We start from the raw sequence: 18,934 nt of genomic DNA on the forward strand, positions 1-18,934 counted from the left end.
GTAGCAAACCCCACATATGCACACCGTCTTCTGGTGGACATCATCAGCACACACTCAACTTCTTTGTTGGTACTGAATAGCGATGTTGAAGAACCTTGGACGATGATTGCTTTTGCTTGGTCTCTACTTGTCGTAGCTGATGCTGCTTTTTGACTTTGTGGGCGTGGCAAGAGTGCTTCTGGTACATTCTTGCATCAATTTTTTCTTTCCGTCCTGACGCACTTGATATTTCCCTAGCTCGACACATTTATGAAGTGGTTCTCTTTCCCACAATCCTTACAGATTTGCTGTAAGCTGGATATTTGCCTTCATGGGTAAACAAAAATCCACTGTGGAAGCACAGTTTTGTCTTCTTCAACGACATCTACTTATGTACATCTGTTTTGTGGTTGCTTTTAATGGACAATGCTGATACATGGTGTGCTGTCCCTGCTTCCATGTCAGAAGCTTATCATTTTGCTCATTCCTCAGCTTCCGCAGCCATCCGTATTTTCTCTAGACTGAGTTTCTCTCTCAGCATGAGCCTTCTAAAAGAATCTAAAAGGCAGCCATCGATGACTCTAAGGTACATGAGTTCCTCATCGGTAAAGTCACAGAACTTGCCCCGACAATTTCTGCAAGCATCAGCCTCGTCCCGAAGCATGTGTCACAGTGTGTTTCAATCACCCCTGACTGTGAGTATGCTCCCTGGTTTTTGTACCTTGTTGGCGTTGTAGTTATTTTCTTGCTTCTTCTGAATAGTAACTCTATGTTCGGGGTGCAGTGCAGCGTCTCTGCCAACAGCCTCACTGGCAGTCAGTGGCGGCTCACATGACTCGCGGTTGGGGAGGCCGGTGGCGCGGGGGTTCGCGCGGTGGAGGGTGCCGTGGGGGGGGGGGGGGGTTAAAAAATAAGAGAGTAAAACTCTACGCAGGCCTGCTGCATTTGAAAATCAGGTCCCAACCTCCATTCTAGGGGTGAGATTCAGCCTGGGATGTACCCCAATGTGAGCCTCAATCGTGATGAGTGGGACCTAATCCTTTGTAAAAACGGGGGTGACCTTAGTGTCGAGCTCTCCAGCTTAGGGTAACATAAGTAGGTGACAGTAGGCGGGGGCCAGGAGGCCCCCAGCAACCGCGGCAGTGTGGGAGCAGCCGGTGTCTAACTTCATACTATGCTCCCTTCCGAATGCGCCACTGTGGGCGTGCTTTCCACAGGTGATGTGGAGCAGAAAAGGACATCTTTCCGTTCCATTGTAAACAGGCTGAGGGGGAGGGCGCTGCCGCCAACTAGGTGTGTACAACTGGACTTGCAAAGACCCTGAATTGCATTTCCCATTCAGAGAACCCAGAGGATGGAGGGGAGGGGAGAACAACGGCGATAATCACAAAGCTACCCACCATCCTGACAGCCAGTACACTCGCTCATCGACACGAACTAACATACATTGCGCCCTCCACCCTTCATAGGGATAGTATATATAACAAACACCATCACACACATAAACGCAGAAGGAAAATTCAGATGCCATTTCGCTTGCGGTAAATCACACGTGTCTCTTGTATACCTAAGGGGATAACTGAGTATAGGAAACACAAGTGCAGCATTTGTAAAACATAATTTTTATCTGGTGCTTGTCCAGTGTTTACTTAGGAGGAAAGGGGGCTACTACCTACCGATCACAAGCAGAGAAATCTGTCTCAATGAGTGCTGCACACAAACCACATTTGAAAATACAAACACGTAAGATTTAGGGGAAACGGTGACATTAATTTCGCTATGAATGTATGTTAAACCCTTACCGGGTCCCACGCTGCCTCCGCTTCTGGCCGGGTCCCGCGGCCGCTTTTTTCCTGCTGCTTTCCTGCACAGGAACTAGGCATCCTCCCTCCCCTCCCCTAAGCCAATCACAACTCTGAAATGGCAGCGTTGTGATTGGTGCAGACAGCGCCCTACTGGCCGCGTGTACGGAGGCCATTTTCTCTATGTAGGCTGCATGCAGCCTACATAGAGAAAATGTAGGGCCCGAGTCACAGAAGTAATCTGAGACAAATTCCTAAACTTACTACTTTTGGTATTCACAGAAGGCATTTAGTAGTAGTAAAGTTAGGATTTTGTCTTAAGTCTGTCTTAAATCTATCTTAAGTCTGTCCTAAGTCAAATTTAAGACAAAATCCTAACTTTACTACCACTAAATGCTTTCTGCGAATACCAAAATAGTAATTTTAGGATTTTGTCTCAGATTAGTTCTGTGAATCGGCCCCGTAGAGTGTGAATGACTGGTTTGGTTGGCCCCAGAGGGCCGACCAAACAGTCAGGGCCCACAACAGTGGGAAGCCACTCCTCCCAGTCCCGCCCGCCCGCCCGCCTTCAACCAGGCATATCCAACCGCCCGCCCTGTCTTCTGCTTTCTCGCAGGGTGAGAATTAGAAACATAAATGGTATTTAAAATACCATTTATGTTTCTGCTTCTCGCACTGCAAGAAAGCAGTAGTGCAGCGCTCCTCCGCCCTAATGGAGGAGCCACCTCTGCTGGCAGTATTGGTGGGTGTTTTGAAATACGCTCCTCTGCGGGGCCTTCGATTGTTTCTGTGGCCATGTGTGGGCTGGAGCAAGGCTTTGACTCCATGTGTGCCAGTCGTAGACTGCTTTGCATCGATTCAGGGCACGCACAAGCAGTTTGCTGTACTGTTAGAAACTCTCAGTGGAAGCAGTCTTGTTTTTAGCAGGCACACATCTCCTACTTGTCACTAGTTGTAGCTTCTTCCCCAGCCCTGGAGCATGCAAATAGATTATGCCACACATGGGAGCTACGGTTGAACGTGTCTTTGTTCTCCAACATTCATTCACGTACTGCACATACTTCCCAGAACTACACTCCCCGCATATCATGTGGTACCCCTTCAGAGTCTGCCCAGAATCACAAGGGTCCTAGTACCTACATATGCTGCCCAGAATTCCTAGGTTGTGCACCCCCATCCTCCTTGGCAACCAGCTTCTCAGCAAACTGCAAACTCCCACCCTATGCAACAAAGAACTGGTTGAGGGGACCCAAGGGGAAAAAATATACAAACATTGGTAATTCTGTGTCTTTCCAAGTAGTGGCCTGCCAGGCGCCTTGCTGGATTCAAAAGTCATGGTTAGTATTCAGCTGGAGCACAGGCCCTGCAGCACAGAGATTAAAGATGGGGAGGCAGGAATTAAACAGGATTAACCGTTCTCCATGAGGGAGTGGAGACCATGTCCACTGCCCCCTGCAGCCCGCGCCCCACCCCCAGTTTGGACCGGAGGATCATCATCCAGGGTCTAAATGATCCCGTAAAAGCCTTCAGCTGTGTCTCACCTGCAGTGTCAGACTGGTCAATGGAGCTTTCTGGCAGGGCCCGAAGGGCTGGTCCGACATATCAATGTGCAGGCTTTTTTGGCTGTTTCTGGGCCTCTTTAATGGTCTGGTAGACCGGTTCTTTAGTGTTGTCATGGTATAGTGGACTGGTGTTTTACTGTTTATTTCTTTCTTGTGCTCACCTGCTGCAAGCACAAATGTATGTAGTCTCCCATACCTTGCAAAACACCTATACTGCTTGCCTTTGCAACTTTAAAACTACCCGGATTTGCAAATATGGGTCAGTTTTTTAGCTATCAAATTCCCTCAAAGGGGCCACTTTTCATTTGGTTTCCAGGCCTATTTTCCGCCTCAGTAACACCCAGCTAAATTGCTAAGTTGAGACATACAAACACCCAGAGGATGCATGGGAGGAATGAAAAGGTCTTGCTAAGGTGGGCTTTCCTTCCTCTTTTTAGGCCCTTAACTGAGGAATAAACTCCCATTGACATTGCGTCAAAACAAAAATCACTTGGCTTTTAGGAAGGTTGTTAAGACATTTATTTTTAGGTAGGCAGCACTTTGTTAAATGGAGTCTCTCCAGCGCCTTCTCTGGTTATCTTCAGTGCCAAGAAGGCACTAAGGCTCTCATTGCGGATTAGGGTATTTCACCTAGAGCGATAACTCAGCATGAAGTCTACCTGGGCCCGGAGGTATTGGTTCTGCACACTCTGGAGTCGATATTTTCTGATCTGGAGACACCAGGCCTGGCTTTCCTGCTGCAGGGCTAGGGGCTACAGAGAGCAGCCCCACCCAAGTCCTGCGGCAGCAAGGGGCGAGCACACAAGGCTCCCCGAGGTAGGCGGTACAACCTTGCACCCCCACAATATCCAATACCCCAGCCAGCTGACACTCTTTGCCTCCTCAAAAAAGTCAAAAAAATGTCAGCAGTGTTATAGCAGGAATCTGGAACAACTACACCATAAGGGATCTGGTCACACCGGGCCTGAGCTGTTATTCTCTATTCTGGGGAATAAACGTGCAATTGCCATAATTTGGTGTGGCATACCGCCTGGAGTCAGTGATTCTGGTCCCCCCAGTATTCCAGCACACAATTCCAGCCAATTTGTAATGAGGGATTATAAGGTGAACACTGCCTTCAAATTGATTAAATCAAACCACACTGACACAAGTCAAGCTTCGGGCCATAACATGACCAGGATCATGAAGAAAGGTGAATATGGGTGGGTGCTTGGTTTCTGCCTAGGTTGGCAAGCCACACAAGTGTGAAGAGAACACCATATTGATACTAAATGGCAAATTAAGGGATATTACCTGTCTACAGACTCTAGACTTCTCCAGCAGATACTGCTCAATCTTTGCCCCTTCAATGGCTCCTTTCTTGTTGAAATGGATATCGATGTATTTACCAAAGCGGCTGGAGTTATCATTGCGAATAGTCTTTGCGTTGCCAAAAGCTGAAAAAAGCACATGCCAAACAAACACGAGGGACCATTATCTGATTGAAATAATCACTGTTTTCATTGAACTTAACAGTGATTGCTAAAGAAGTCAGATAATCCTAAATTTAAAGCAACTGTTCAGTAGCTGAAAAGCAAATGTTGGCAATATGACATTGCAGCTAGGTATTGTGAGTACAACAAGCTTCAGAAAACTAGAAAAAAATTGTTGGCCAGTGTTGTGATGAGAAAGATACAATTTCATTAACATGAAGTCACACTTAAATGCTTACAGTGCTTGTCAATGCCCTCAAGAATCTTGGGCATTAGACAGGGGCGGCTCCTCCATGTGGGCGTAGGAGCGTTGCCCCACTGCTTTCTCGCAGTGCTAGAAGCAGAAACATAAAATGGTAAAACTACCATGTTATGTTTCTGCTTGTCGCACTGCAAGAAAACAGAAGGGTTTAGTTGGGGGTGGGCTGGTCTGGTCTAGAGCAGGGGAGGAGTGGCTTGCCCACTGCTGAGGGCACTGACTGTTTGGTTGGCCCTCTAGGGCCGACCAAACCAGTCATGCGCACTCTGCCTTTCCTCCATGTAGGCTGCATGCAGCCTACATGAAGAAAATGGCCTCCCACTAGGCGCCTGGCTGGTCGGTGTCCCAACCAATCACAACCCTGCCATTACAGCTTTGTGATTGACTTAGGGGAGGGGAGGGAGGCCGCCTGCTTCCTGTTTCTGCCTGAGGCAGGAGAGCAGGAAAAGGCGGGCCCAGCGGTCAGGTACGTTTTCAAAATATATTAACCCCCCCTGACGTATGAGTGTGTGTGTCTAACAGTGCATGAAACACAGTAGTAAAATATAGTCGTCATCTGCTATTCTCTAAATTTAGATTCCCTTAACTGCTCCGCCTATTAAACATTTGTTTTGTATTTCAGTGCTTGTCATTTGTCGGAATTGTTGATAAACCTTATCAGTATCCCTGGAATATGTCAAAATAATGTTATTATTTCATAAAATATGTTTAAAAAAGTTAAATGATGTCAATTAACCTTATGCTTTTAAGAAAATAAGTTTTGTATTTCTCTTGAAGATGGAGGTAGCATTACTTACCCTTTCTCAGTTCTCCATGCTTGGTGTGTGTAGGGTTCATCTTAGAGAAGGAAGGCGAGGGAGTCTGCAGAACTCAGCATGGGACATTTTTAGGTCTGACTTGAAAGTGTAATTGTTTGCACGACGAATTGTTACCAATTTTTTTAATATACATAGAGTATGCTTTGCCTCCACGCAGAGGACTATTTTTCTTTCACCATTCTCATCTCATGCTATTCGCTACTTGGTGAATCATTCCACCATCTAGGAAGTGCTTCCACTGGAATGCACAAGGGACTGTTTTAGATTTGAAAAGTGCATGTGGTCATCACACTGCTTGAAACACTCAATTTTTTATTTTCCATACGCATTTTATACAGAAAACAATCCTTGTGCTACTTTTTCCCAGCACAGGCAAAGCCAAGAGGGTTGGCTTGAATGTGATAAACAGAGCTTGTACATGCACCGCATATAAATTTAATTTGTGACCGTCTGTATTTATTTAATGTGGAGAGAAAGCACTAAATGTTCAGATACCTACTAAATCAACCCAACCTGACCTCAAAAGGGAATCCTTCCAATCTATAAGAAGACTCTCACCCACTAGAACTAGTGGCATGCTTCATCATTGAGTCCTCACCCAGAACACCTGTTTATCTGGGTGGGCTTGACCTTAAAAAAAAGGGAGATGATATTAGAGTTACGTTTGGTGATGGGATCTGTGTTAAACATAAAATTGTCTCGAGTCCCATCTACACATTTAAATCTTCTTCAAGATGCTCGGACAAGATTAAAAACAAGGATGAGGTCTATGGGGACAATTAGTGATCCCCTGCATCAAGAGATGGGTCTACGCGTTTCACCCGCCGTTTTTCAGACAAATAGGGTCTTGTAACTTTCTTCAGGGCCCATAATAGCATATCCCTGTGTTAATATGTCAGAAGCATATCCCTATGCTATAATCTTTAACAACTAATTTTAGTCAAACTTGCTATTGTATGTGGGACAAACACATACAGTCATGCAAGTCATACTTACACACAGTGGCGGCTGCCACAACCAAAGGGTGATGGGGTGGGTGGAGGGAACGCGGGAGTGTGTGCAAATGAAGGGGGAGAGCACGTGGGGGGTGTTAATAAATAATAATATTATTTTTTAAAGAACTTACCTTACGCTTCCAGCCGCCTCCAGCGTTGCGCCTCCTGTGCTCTTCCTGGTCCCAGCAGCCCCTTGGACAGAATCCCTGTGCAATCCCTATGCTGCTCTTGTGCAAAGAAAGCAGCACGGGGATTGGCCTAAGCGGACTAAAAAGACGCTCCGAGTAAGAGACAAGGGGTCTGTGGGCTTTCCGCAGCCCGGCTGTTCAATGCAGCCAGGTTGGAGAAACCTAAGTGTGCACCTGTGTTTGGCCGCCCTGAAATGGCCGGCCAAACACTCATGAGCACTTAGAACTTAGTGCACATAGCACTCCTCCTCATGCCTCCCATGACTTGGGCCCGCCCCTCCCTGCACGCGCTGGCTCAGAGCCGGCAAATGAAAAATAAAACAATGATAGAACATCATTTTATTTTTCACCTGATGCCTCTGAGCAATGCAGTGGGGCGATGCTCCTCCGCCATTGAGGAGGAGCCGCCGCTGCTTACACACCCATAGGGTTCAGGGTTCTGTTACCTTAGATCTGCTATTATAGGTCCTGAGGAATGCCACAGAAAAACACACCTCCTCGAGGCAGGTGTCAAATTAGAGAAATGTTTTTATTTGTGTAAACTTTTCAACCTTTGCATGTGAGCTGTACTGTATGGCACAGTATATCATACTATAGTTTTTTATACTTCAAGGATACCCATCCAATACAAAACCTATGCTACACATAACACACACACCTCTGCACAACGATGGAAACTGGCTATTTTCAATTCATTACAACCACAAGATAATTGTCTCTTGTCTCTTTCTCCATATTTCAGAGTGTACTGAAAGGAAACTCTAGTTTTATCCCATGAGCTCTATTGTTTTAGCTCACCCTTTTGTAATTAGGGGTTTTTAGGGCGAGCATTCGAGTCCTCTTGTATATACTTTAGTATATATACTTCAGTGTATACTTTAGTATATACCTATATGTGTATGTACTTTGTGGGCTCTGGAGATTAGCCCTAGGACTTGTCTGCTTCCGCTTAGGGACTTTTTTTCTGTTCAACTGCCTCTATTTGACTGTCTTGATAGAAAACGACCAGCAGAGGTCAGTAAAATACCAGAATTGCTTTCTGCTGAGGGACTTTCTTTTTTGAATTTTTCTGGCAACTACCTCTATTTAATTTTCTTGATAGCAAACGAACTGCAGAGGTCAGTAAAATACCAGAATCACTTTAGCATTCTCTGTATTCCAGCCATAGAAATTGTTTTCCACAAGCACCTGTAGACAATAATATTTTTTTCAAATCTTGTATTTTCAGTGGCATGACCACCAAAGGCCCTGCTTTTATATTAAAAACAGAGTTTTGGACTATACCATTTCCCGCTGAAATGCAATATTTCTCTCCATGTGTTCCCATGCCTGGCGTGTCACGCAGTTTGGTGCTTACTTTCCTTCCATGTTAAAGAACAGTAGATGTTTCAGCACCCAGGCTAATGTGCTGCTTAGCTAAATACATATAAGGTCCTAAAGGCGAGACCGATTGCATTGCAAAAGCTTGTCTTAATTATTCTCACCTTCCAAGATGGGGTTGGCTTCCAGTACCTGTTGCTCTATCCAGGAGTGCTGACCGCTGATGGCTGCCAGGAACTGCAGGATCAGCTTAGTGCTTTCTGTCTTTCCGGCACCAGACTCCCCACTGGAGGAATGAGACAGAAACAAATTAACTTAATCGGAGCAAGGTGAATCCTTTCCAGAATAGCGCTGCTGACCTGTCACTATGTTACTCAGTGTCTGTGCTGAGGTGAATGATCATCAAAGTCAATCAGTTTCTAATCCCTAACTTGGTCAATCAGTGTTCACAAAGAGGTCTTCTAAAATATTGTAGTGGATTGTAGATACAATTGAGCAAGTTCTTATTTGTCCATCCTTCTCTCCACTATTTCAGTACGTTTCCATACGTATCTTTGTAAATTCTTATTAACTATTTCACAAATAATCACAACATTTTTTGATCCATACACATATGAATTCAGTACCGAAAAACTGACATTTTGGTTCAAGTAATTTTACATGTATAGTTCGAAAAATTTAGGGTGCAAGTGTAGTGAAACTACTCTACAACCACCATTTTATATTGTGCATTTAGGCAGTCTGGTGCCATTTTAGCCTGAGTATGGTGGGCTTGATTCAGAAAACTTTGCAAATGTAAGTGTGACATATGAGCACAGAGTGGAATGGGTCTTCTACACCACTAGATCCTGAGACACAAAAGCAATATTTGCAGATTTTTCTATAAGGAGATTTTTGAAAGTCTCTAAGATGTATGGATTCCTAGGCAGCCATTATTGCAAAAGGTTGGAAAAGCTAATCCTGATTATGGGAGCGGCCAACTTGGCAAACAATGCAAATTCTTACCTGTAGATAGGTACTAAAAATTGCAATGACCTTCCCTGCACTACTTAAACCATGCCTAAATTTGGTAAGTGTAGGTGGCAGGTTACGATTGACAATGCGCCCCTTGTTTATTAAGGTATAAGGGAAGTCATATGTTTTCATGTGAAACAAAAAATGTAGTAAAAAACACTGGTGTCCAATGCAGCTTGCTGTAGCTCTCTCTACCACTATCTCCACACTACCCCTTAATTTCCAAACTCCCGTTCTCTTACTCAGTCTCTGTTTCTCATTCCCTCTTTACCTGTCTCTACCTTTCTCTCTCTTTTTGCCTCTCCACTCTCTGTGTGCCTACTCCTCCTGCACATGTTGTGGTGGAGGGTGCAGGAACCACATCCCACCTCCTTCTGTCCCTCCTCTCTATGGCACCTCCCTGTCTTGCACTTCCGCCTGGGCACTCTCCTTGAGGACTACTTCTACTGTATTTGTCTTTCTTCCATTTCGCCTGAATAAGTCCTTTCCTGTTGTGGCACAAACTTCAACCAGTAACTGATGTGCAAAAGAACATTCTCTGCTCTGCTTATCCCAGCTTGGTGATCTTGCATGTGTTGCTGAGGAGCAGCCCAGTTGTAAGTAAGCAGCATACAACGTTGAACAGGGTTGTCGATCATATCATGTCCCAATAGTCTGCCATGATGCACCAGTGAAGAACAAAATAGAGCGAGGAGCTGATGTGGGACATGCCAAGATTGAGGGCAACACAATTTATGTAAGGCTTCAGCTACTCAAGCCCAAAAACTCAAAACTCACCTTTTTGAAACATCACATTTGTCATATTGCTTGATCAATCACCCTCGATTATTTGGTTATTATTTAAGTTTAAGATGGGAGGGAAAACACATGGAAGATAAACTGAGGTTCACGATATATATAAACAAACACTGCAAAACAGTGAAATGCTTTGTGGACACAACTATTTAAAAAAAACATTTATGCACACATTTGCACAGTAGTTATGTTATGTTATGTTATGTTAAATTTAGCTTATAAAGCGCACGTACGCCCGTAGGCTTCATGGCGCTGTAGGAGGTTTTCAGAGCATAACACAACAACAGGAGGACAACTTAGAACGTCTAAGGATAAGCTTCTCTAAAAAGCCAAGTCTTAAAGGCTAGTCTAAAGGCTAGAATATCCTCGTGTGACCTTAAAGAAGCTGGCAAGGAGTTCCAGAGGGAGGCAGCAAGAAAATGAAAAGAGCTGCCGCCCTGACGTTGTTTCCTAACAACCGGCACCATGAGAAAGTTTTTGTGACCAGAGCGGAGGTTGCGGGAGGGGGTGTATCTGGCAAGCAAATTGATGATAAATTTGGGGCCTTTACTTTGTAATGCCCTAAAGATAATGCAGCCGGTTTTAAAAGCCGCCCTCTGGGCTACCGGCAGCCAGTGCAGGTCTGCCAGGCCTGGCCTGATGGACTGCCATTTAGGAAGCTCACAGATCAGCCTGGCCGCCTGATTTTGAACCAGCTGCAGCCTCTTGAGCTGCCCGGCTGGAAGGCCCAAATATAAACTATTTGAGTAGTCCAGCCTAGACAGCACAAGGGCGATGGTCACCTGTATCAGGGCAGAATGGGTTAGGAAATGGGCAATCTTTCTAATCTTGCGCAGCTGAAAGAAGCAAGCGGAAACAACTGACCCTACCTGACTTTTCAGGGAGAGGTCTTCACTAAAGGTGACTCCAAGGCTCTTAACTGTGCGGGAATTGGAGGGGGGGTTTCCCATCTCCAGAGGCCAAAATTGAGGTCCCCAGCTGAGTTCGCTCTTCCCAGGCAAGATCAATTCAGTCTTGCCTGGGTTAAGTTTTAGGTGGTTAAGGCCCATCCATCTCTGGATATGAGCCATGACCTCCCTAAACTCAGTGACAGCATCCGGCGACCCCAGGGGGAAAACCAATTGCAGATCATCTGCGTAATTAAAGATCCACACTTTGAATTTCCTCAAGGAGTACAAAAGGGGACGCAAGTATAAATTAAATAAAAGGGGGGACAGGGATGAGCCTTGAGGGACCCCGCAATCGTTCTTAATTCTAGGGGCTGTGAAAGTGCCCAGTCTCACTGCTTGAGTCCGGTCGGACAAGAATGATTCCACCCAGCTCAGGGCAGCACCTCTGAGGCCTGCCTGCTCGACACGGCCGACCAAAATAGTATGGTCGACCGTGTCGAATGCAGCAGACAGGTCAAGAAGCACCAGTGCCTGGTGGACATCCCTGTCTGCGTTACACCGAAGTGTATTCTGGACTGCCAGGGTTACCGTCTCGGTCGAATGGCCTGGACGGAACCCAGCTTGATTTGGCTCCAGAAATCCAGTGGTTTCCACAAAGTTGGAAAGGCAATTGGAGACGTGAGCTTGGATAGGAACAGCAGCAGGGATATAGGACGATAATTTGATGAGTCCTGAGGGTCCAGGCCTGGTTTTTTAATTAGAGGGATTAGCAGAGCGTGTTTAAAGCCAGTAGGTACCCTGCCCTGGGTCAGTGATTTATTTAGTAGGGGTAGAATCCCCTGAGGGATAGTCTGACCGATTTCCGAAAAGATGTGGGGGGGGCAGATGTCGTTAGGGGATCCGGACTTTACCCTCGTCAAAAGTGAAGAAAAAGTTTTACCATCAATGACCGGGAAGGTATCTAATACAGAGGGATTGTAAAAGACGTCATCCAAAGGAAGTGACGTTGGGGAACTAGCAATGCTCGATTTGATAGTGACAATTTTTTCTCTGAAAAAATTATTCAGAGAATCACATAGCTTCTGCGTAGGAGCTATTGAAGGGGCTGTCCTGTCGTTGTCACAGAGTTCATTAACTATATTAAAAATATCTTTGGACTTGTTGGATGACGATAAAATTTTTGAGGAGAAGAAATTAAGTTTGTGTTGTTTTAAAATTTTTTGATAATTTTTCCTAGTGACGCAGAAGGTTTCCCTATCCTGTGAAGAGTAGGTAGCTCTCCACTGTCTTTCTTTCTGTCGTACCCCTAATTTAAGTGCTCTAAGTTCTTGAGTGAACCATTTGTGGGCATCATTACCTCTAATGTTAGGTAGGTATACAGAGGGGGCGAACAGATCTGCTGCATGGAGAAGCCAGGAGGACAGTGCCCTCTCGTCAACCTCCAGATCTTCGTCTAATGGGGGAAGGGTGTTGTTCAACGTGTCCATGAACCCAGAGCGGTCCATGGATTTCCATTTGCGGAACTCTTTACCCATGGGAGGTTTGGCCTTGTGCTGCCCATGAATTTCTAGCGGGAACTGGATAAGATGATGGTCTGACCAGATGCAAGGGCTTATAATAGGAGAGAATGATGGTACGTTGTATGTCCAGATTTGGTCCAAGCTGTGACCCTTCTGGTGAGTGGGAGAGTGAATGTGTTGGACCAGGTTTAGATCTGTAAGCAGATCCCTCAGTTCTCCAGCTTGGGTGTCTGTGTAGTTAATTTAAGAAGATGGAGATGAGGCTTTCAGGTAGGCCCAGAAAGAGTGCGCATAACGTCAATTCAAGAGGAAGGGCCTCTTAAGGTGGGGTGTAAAATGTATTTGGGAAGCAGAGTTTTGTTGAGATTTTCTGGGGCCTGTGGCACCACTAATCCTTTCCTACACCCACAACTATTACCACCACCGGGAGCATACATGCAATATTTACAATAACCATCCACCATGACACCCATGTTAGAAGTCACCTGATTATGCAGCACTGGTCCTTATTGTTGCGTTGCATATTGAAATAACAGTTGTCCGCTATGGCAAAGATGTGCGGTGGCATTTCCCCAATCTTCTTATTGGTGTACAGCCGGATCTGGTCTGGGGTATAGATTGGCAGTAGCTGATAGGGGTTCACTGCTACCAGGATGGAGCCAGTGTATGTCTGCAAGAGAGATCAAGGGACATGTGTCATGTGCAAGTGGACAGCTTGGGCTCATCGATGCAACCCTACAGTGTTCCTCATTGAACTAGCACCAAACAGTACAGTAGCTGTTGCTATAACCATGGCCGTAAAAGAAATACCTTACGCTCATCCACCAAAACATAGTCATACTACACAACTAAACAGTCTAAATGTTTAATGAGTAGCAGACCTATGAAGAATGCTGATAGGCTCATGATTCATCTGTTTTCAGCCAACCATTACATCTCTGATCCTCAGCCACAAAAACAGTGGTGGACTCTACAACTGCAATAGACCATTCACCATGTACAGAAATGCTTTGCATGTTTCACACTCTGTTCTGCCTGTTTACAAAATGCTGATCAACCAACCACGCTGAATCAATTGCGATAATACTTACACAACTCCAACAACTTTATCCCATCAAGGAATTCATGAAGCAACAGTGTACATCTCAACAACTACAACACAATTTAATAAACAGTGCACAGTATTGTATGATTTAATGTGGTAGGGTGCAATGGAATGGAGTAGACTTTCACTATGTGCACTACATGCTGCAAGCACCATGCTGGCGACCAAAGCAGAAGGGTTTGATGATCACAGGGAAGGGAAGGATGAAAGATGTTCAAAGACCGGTAGAGGCACCGCTCGCTCGCTCATGCCGTGGAAGCGAACTTTTTGTGATTGTGCTAGTGATGAGATGGCTCAATGAAGATCATCACCATGACTTAATAAAAACAGATGCCATGATAGAACTGAATGGGGGTTGTACTTACCCGCCCACCACAGTTAGTCTTAGGGTGACAGGCAGAAGGAAATCGGAAGAATACATGTTGTGTCATTAAATATACCATTAAATCTTTCACTCATATGAAGAGTTTTAACCATTTCAGACTGACGAGTTTGACAAAAACTGAAAATTTCAGGATTTCTAGAAAAATAGCCCCATGCATTCTTTGACTGCCCATTGGACAAACCCTGCAGGCAATTTAGCTCTGCACTAGGATATTTTCCTGGAAGTCTTGGAACGTTTCGTTCTCAATTTACGCGAGACTAAGGCTGGAAACCTCTCCCGGAAGCATGCATGAGCATTAAAAGAAGTATCAATTAAACAAAAGCTATGGAAGACAATATATGAGATTTTAAACATTTAGCATTAGAACTGTGCCTTACTGAGTTCGATAGAGAGACAGTCAGACAAATAGATATTTCACTGGACCCCTAATTTTGGGCACAATTGTTGCATTGATAGATATCCAATGTCTTTGTTGATGAGCTGATTCTAACAATTGACTGCTCGCTCATATTTTGTGAATAGTAAACCAACATTACAGTTTCAACACATTTTTATACCCATCACTCATGTGCTGCTATCGTAGTGTCAATGTGACCAACAGCTTCATAAAACAAACACATTAAAACCGAATAATCATTGTATCAAAGGAGGATCCACATTAAGAGGGATAAATTGAATGATGATAAATACAGCTGACGTAAGAAGCTCATCCAAGTCTTATTGTCAAATGTATACAAAATATTGGTTGCCAGCCTAGAGGTGAAACTTCCATATTTTTGATAATGTAACAGCTGTAGTGACACAAGCAAAAAGACTACTAGATGCTCCTTCACTTGAGGTATCATGAAAAGTCAAATGGGACAATACAAACATCTATGAAATGTCTTTGGTAGGATGTAAAAAGAATCCAAGCAATGGCAAACTTTGAAAAATACAAGAAAGCCAATGGCTGAAGAGGGCTCACCCTAAGTCACACTCTCTCTATATATACTTCCTATTGTACTCTTTTGAGAATTGATTTGATGGGCTCTGGCAGATAGCTAAAGCTGTTTGCAGCCAAACCTAAAAAGCTTGAACCTGTCATCACAGTAATCTCGGTATGACTTCCAGAAGTATTACACTGATCATTGGAGACAGCTTCCAAGTAAGCCACAGATACGGAAATACTATCCTTCCATGCCTTCCACCGTACTCAGTGGTAGTTAGTCCTCTTATAAACACCTCTGCCAGTTCCTTCAACATCAGACCTGATTACTAGCTGGCTAAACTACAGAAAGTCCATAACACCCTAGCCTAGTCTATAAAATAGGGACCCAGTCGACACAGTATAGAGTCACCTCCATCTGTACCTTGTCAGAGAACAAGCACATTCATAATCTTGGCCCTTGGTTAAAAGAGTCTGACTGGCTTATTCCAGCCACATCTACTCAGCAAGAAAATTGAAGTGTGTGGATTGGCCTTTCTATATGTTGAAATAATGTTACATGCCACACAAGCCATAATGTATGTTACCACTGTCACTGTCTGAGCACTGAATTCACTGGAGTGCATGACACATCATTGAGAACTAAAAAACAGGCCATTACTCATGCGAGCCGCTACATTTTCCATATAACTACTAAGGTATGTATGTTCAATTGTCACATTTTTAAATGCTCATGATTAATAGCCAGAAAAGGGGTTTTTCCATTCTCTGGAGCTAGGACTCTGCCTCCATGCAAGAATGACCTTGTGTTAGTTTTGTGCTGGAGGAAACTAAAAGATACAACACAGGATTTTATATGTGTTTACAGTAGATCCAGAAGCTAAATGTGAGTACTCCATATTGCTCTATAGACACTGACAATTGGGTACGGCTAGTCTACTAATGGTTATACAAGTAACCATGCTGTCTATAAGTGAAATGTAATACCGTTGAGGAAATAGACTAACTGGTTAGGGATGTGTGATGAAATATGATTGGAGTGTTTTACTTTGTTCTCTATTGTGTTCACTGATATATTAATAATACTGATTATTTTTACCCATATGACTTGTAGAAGAATTTAATATAATACATATAGTAAAATACCAACATTTATGTGTGTGCTGATTCTGAGTTTCATGGTGGAGCACAACTCAGTGGGAGGATTTAGAGACACCTGCTAGTTTCTCTTTTCTCCAACAAAGTCACAGATTCCTTCTGAGGCAAAAATCTGACAGCTGTGTTCCCAATAATTCCAGGCCCTATCATGGCTGCCAAAGTGCGGTACAACCCTGCAACCTGCTAGATCACACATTTTTATACATGTATCAACTAATCCAGAGATGTCCAGAGATATTTCAGAATTAGGAAAAGTGTCCACTTGGGCAGCTAAGATTTGTTAGATGCTTAACAGTTACAAAGCATATCCCCAAAATCGTCAGTGCTGATTTTTTTAATCTTAATAAATAATTGCAGGTGAAGCAGAAGAAGAAGAAATAGCATATACACCTGAAAATGTGGACCCCACTATTGGTGCTCATTTGACAGTGCTAGATCCAAAACTGTTGGGTGGTAGTCACCCAAACATTTGTATTCATTAATCCTGTTTTGCTGAATTCATTTTTCTTGGCTTAAGGACTCTGTGCACTTTACGACAGCTAACCAGTGATAAAGTGCCTGTGCTCTCTCCCTTAAACATGGTAAAATCGGCCTACATCTAATTGGCACACTTAGTTTACTTGAAAGTCCCCAGTAAATGCTATCCCATGTATCCAGGGCCTGCAAATTAAATGGTATTAGTGGGCCTGCTGCATTCATGGTGCCACTCACCAAAGTAGCCTTTTAAATCATGTCTCAGGACTGCCACTGCAGCCTGTAGTACAGTTTTAAACTTCCATTTCACCCTGGCAAAATAAACCTTTTCTAGGCCTAAAACGTTCATTTTAATACATATAAGTCACCCCTAAGGTAGGCCCTAAAGTCTCAAAGGGCAATGTATTTAAAATTAGGACATATGGGTTTAAGTTTTCCAGGTACGAGTAGTGAAAAGCTTGCAAAGTTGTTTTTCACTATTGCAAGGTCCATCTTCCCATAGGAAAACATCGGATTACCTTAGTACACTTAAAAAGTGTTTGGGAGCAGTTGTAAATATGCCATTTTTAGAAATTTGGCATTTTCGTGTCCTGACCTTTTGGTGTCTGCTGCCTGTGTCCTGGGTCACATGACTGGGAATAGATTGGGAGTTGGCCTTTGTGTATTCCTCCCAGACGGTGAGACAAAGTGAGACTAGATGTTGGCAGGATGGGCAAACCTGCCAGGGTGGTTGGGACGGAGCTGTTTCCTGCTCCAGTTACATTTCAAAGAGCTACCTCGAGCACATGCACAAAGGAACTTGACACCAGCCTTTTGACACCCTAGACTACCTGAATCGTTGACAGGGAAAGGAGGAACTTTCCCAAACCAGATGTATAGGGAGCCCCCCACTTCAAAGGTTGACACCAGGTAAACATTTTTGACCTCCTGAGCCCTCTCATCAGATCACTTCTGAACCTGTGAAGACTCAGAAAAAGGGCTGCTTTACAGCCCTGCTGTAGGAAGGACAGCACTGCTGCTGGAAGGACTGCCCTGCTGCCTGAGGAAGGAAGCCTGCGCCTGCTACGTGAGCCCAGGCCCCCCAGTGTGACCCCAAGGGCTAGTTGGCTGGCCTCTTGTGTGAGCTACAAGTACATAATAAGCTCCAGAGATCTCTCCTGTATCTGCCCAGCTGGTCAGACCCAACTGGACCTTATTGTGCCCTACTGCTGTAGTGAGTCCTGATCCCCAAGAATTGCCCTGGCCCTGGGCCCTTGGTTGGCATCAGAGTGTACTCCTCCTGGCCCAACTGAGTGTTCCCTGAAAACTGACGCAACTCGATGACCAACCTCACAGTGTATGACCTCGCAGCTCCTGATCGGCAGCTTCATCTGAACTGATGCAGGACCTTGCATCGCAGCACATTAAAACTCCTGACAAGCAGCCTCACTGGAACAGACACAGCGCAACGCAACTTGACGCAGGATGACGCTTTGCAGCAACTCACAATTCCTGATCGTCTGCCTCATCGGAACCAACACAGCACAATGCGACTTGATGCTTAACCTCGCAGCTCCCATACAGCAGTCCCATCGGAACTGAAGTAACTGGACGCATTGTGACACAGGTCCTCACATCTCAGCCCAGGTACAACCAGGTATGCTGTCCAGGAGGCTGAACTCGGTCCTGTGCCTGGCCCGCGATTCATTGCTATCGGCCTTAACTTATGACTTTGTCCTGGTGCTACTTTTACCTGAGACTTTGAAATTGCATTACTCTAGTTCTACTAATTGGATTTTTGTTGTTCTTATCTTTTATTTATTGAAAATTACTTTATTTTTCTAGATTGACGTGAGATGTTCCTGTGCTATGTTTTCACTTTATTACCATTTGTGTGCTGAATAAATACTTTATACATGGCCTCTAAGTTAAGCCTGACTGCTTTTGTGCCAAGCTACCAGAGGGTTAAGCATGTTAGTTTAATTACTTTTTGTGGTTTGCCCTTGTAGGAAATTGGGTTACTGGTTAAGAAGGGTGAAACCCTACTCAAGCAGCAACCACAATTTCTGTCAGAGTGAAGTATCAAACAACCCCAAATTAACCTGTGCTTAACACTCTGGTAGAGTGGCACAAAGCAGTCAGGGTTAACTTAGAGGCATTGTGTAAAGTATTTATGCAAAACTTCAAACAGCAATAAAGTGAAAAAAACAACACAACAAATATCCCACACCAATTAAAACAATTATTATAAAATGTAATAAAATATTTGAGGCAAAAACAACAAAAATCCAATA

At 44.3% G+C, this 18,934-nt stretch overlaps 1 protein-coding gene across 1 annotated transcript in view; it reads right to left on the reverse strand.

Moving 5' to 3' along the window:
* The window catches only part of MYO7A (myosin VIIA), a 739,224-nt gene that overhangs the window by 340,892 nt on the left and 379,398 nt on the right, over positions 1 to 18,934 (reverse strand). The window contains exons 5-7 of the mRNA XM_085623258.1: positions 13,100 to 13,284; positions 8,560 to 8,681; positions 4,637 to 4,779 (exon numbers count right to left, since the gene is read on the reverse strand). Of these exons, the coding sequence (XP_085479384.1) occupies positions 4,637 to 4,779; positions 8,560 to 8,681; positions 13,100 to 13,284 (450 nt within the window). The remainder of the gene's footprint in view (positions 1 to 4,636; positions 4,780 to 8,559; positions 8,682 to 13,099; positions 13,285 to 18,934) is intronic.

This window comes from Triturus cristatus, chromosome 8, assembly GCF_964204655.1.
Source record: "Triturus cristatus chromosome 8, aTriCri1.1, whole genome shotgun sequence".
NCBI classification, from domain to species: Eukaryota; Metazoa; Chordata; class Amphibia; order Caudata; family Salamandridae; genus Triturus; species Triturus cristatus.